At 34.3% G+C, this 2,443-nt stretch overlaps 1 protein-coding gene across 1 annotated transcript; it reads right to left on the bottom strand.

The window, feature by feature from the left end:
• Nucleotides 1-735: 735 nt before the first annotated feature.
• Nucleotides 736-1,422, bottom strand: LOAG_14618 (hypothetical protein; the record flags this gene model as incomplete). The annotated part of the gene is made up of 2 exons (XM_003150112.1): nucleotides 736-1,035; nucleotides 1,223-1,422. Coding segments are annotated over 2 exons (306 nt in total), but the record flags the coding sequence as incomplete, so codon positions are not given.
• Nucleotides 1,423-2,443: the final 1,021 nt, after the last annotated feature.

The following is a 2,443-nucleotide window of genomic DNA, read 5'->3' as shown; positions in this document are numbered from 1 at the left end:
GCTTGCTTACTTTTGTTGCTTTATTACCTTAATTTTTGTTGTTGTAAGTGCATTTTATATGTTTAATTGTTCACTTCTGAATCTCTGCGTATCACCATCAATCGGTTTATGTCATTGCTATGAAATGTGGGATAAGTAAGAGAATAAATATAAAGCAAATCAGAAAGTTAAATGTCATAATGACAATATAAAATTGGTTGTGGCTTTCTGATGGTACCATTGAAGACGATGCGCAGTTTCTGATTCTTACGCGCCTTTTCGTGTATTTGTCGAAGCGTATCTTAACTGCAAATCTCTTTTCATTAGGTCTAACTTCTATTTTAGATGTCTCATTGCGCCAAAAAAAGTGAATAATTTGTTTCGCTTCGTGTATCGAATGGTATGCTTTTTTGCTTACCTTCCATGTTTTAAATATCAATGACGATGTGGCCAAGAGTGGAACGGAATATTTGTTTCTTTTTTGGCGTTTCCAAAGTTGGTTGAAATATCACTGATGACCTTACGGTCACTACTGTTAACGCTCTGAAATCCATCGATTTATTAAGACATCAGCACTTACACGCACTGACTTGCGTTATAGAAAACAAGCAACCTTTACTGAGGTTAGAAAAATATGGCAATATCTATTGAATTTTGAAATGCCACTTGATCATAAATGCTTGGCTTATATTTTGCTTGCATTCTCTGCCAAGATGACAAACATATTAAAAACTTTGCTAAATTTTCAAGACAAACAAATGACATTGCAGCAACGATTCTTGTGTTTTCCCAATGCTGTTTTATGGCTAAAAAATCATCACAGTTTCCGCACTAAACTTTTGCTTGATCTGTTTCATTGCTTGTCAAATGTTGACGCACAGTGGAACATTTTCTCATCTTTGGGCGATTCGCACTGATGAAGAATGATTTACCAGAAATTTTGATATGTTTTACATATTCTGTTCTTTTCTGCATGCTCTTTTTAACCCGGGATAAGCACGCTCAAAAAAAACTCGATTTCTTTTTGCAATTAACACTCTGTTACGCCATTTGTTAATTAATTAGTGCAATCATAAAATTGGCCATGAAAATATCACTGCCATAAAATAAGAAGTGTTGATCACTCCACTGCTTCTGCTGAAATATTAAACTTTGAATGGAAGTGTCGCCTGAGCGATCACTGAGTTGATGAGGATTTTTCCCTTCATTGTTATATGTATCTATATTTGGATTGAATAGTGACAAATCAAAATTGTTGAGAATTTCCGAGAAACTCTCATTGTCCGAGTCCTTCTGTTGAACTACTGCGTTTTGAACGGATGCCTTGCTTGAGGGAGCAGGAACTTGGTGAAAATAGATCGGAATGACATTTTGCTGTGGATAATCAGAATAATGGACATTAGTAATAATATCATCGATGTGGAAATTAGTAGGGAGCAAAACCTACTATGAGCGAAATGATGCAAAGCAGAAGCAAAAGACTGAACCGAATGATCTGTGCCATCGACATGATGAAGAACAAGATGAAGTACAGTACTTTTAAAATGGCAGAAATGCGTGAATGGAAGCTTTTTATTTCAAAATGATTGGAATTCAACGATCAGAGGTTTTTAATCTGCGCAATTCGCATTGTTTCCCGTATTTGATTTCTCTTACATTCTCATTTTTCTATTTCCGAATTAACAGCTTATGAATAAGTCTTTGACCCCCAAAGAGAACATTACAATAGTCCATATTTCATGGAACTGTTGTTATTTCTTTGGATATTTCTCAAAGAAGTTCCCATCTCCTGGTAGTGCATGTAGAATAACTGACCTCACAAAGAATGAGATTTTGAGAGCCATCAATTGAATCTAGTTTTTAATTCATGGGATTATTATAATCTGATTTTTAATTCTTGGAATCGTTTTTCAGGCATTTGTCGGAAAAACCGAAATAGTTGTATCATGGAATTATTCATTCAAATAGTTTGCATTTACATTTTTTTTCTCTCTCATGCTTAAAATCATGAGTCAGCTATCTAATCTTTAAATCGTCTAAAGGAGCTTTGTCTGATGTTGAGATTTGCGCACATCCGGATGACAACGAATTTTATGCACATTAATGGGCATACTGTAGAGATATCTAATCTCATAAACATATTTTTATCCAATGGTGCATCTCTAGATTTCTGTTAAGCATCGCATTTCTTTCCTTTCTTCAAGCAATATATATCGTGATTGAAGCCACTTGTTTTTAATATAAGTTAATATAGATATTTAGATTTCTCTGGCGGCTCTGAGGATACGTCAATTTGTTATGATTGTTTCGCTTCACACATTCCTTATATAAACATAAGAAATCCTAACACACATTCATTGTTATTAAAAACCCATCAGTCGGCATTCAGCTTCACACAACTCACCCTTTATTTCTCCTAATTCATTAATTACTACTTACAAATTTCTCTCATTATTCTATTGTT

Source organism: Loa loa (genome assembly GCF_000183805.2).
Source record: "Loa loa unplaced genomic scaffold supercont3.9, whole genome shotgun sequence".
NCBI classification, from domain to species: Eukaryota; Metazoa; Nematoda; class Chromadorea; order Rhabditida; family Onchocercidae; genus Loa; species Loa loa.
The sequence above is the reverse complement of the archived record's forward strand: the minus strand, read 5'-3'. Positions and strand labels throughout refer to the sequence as shown.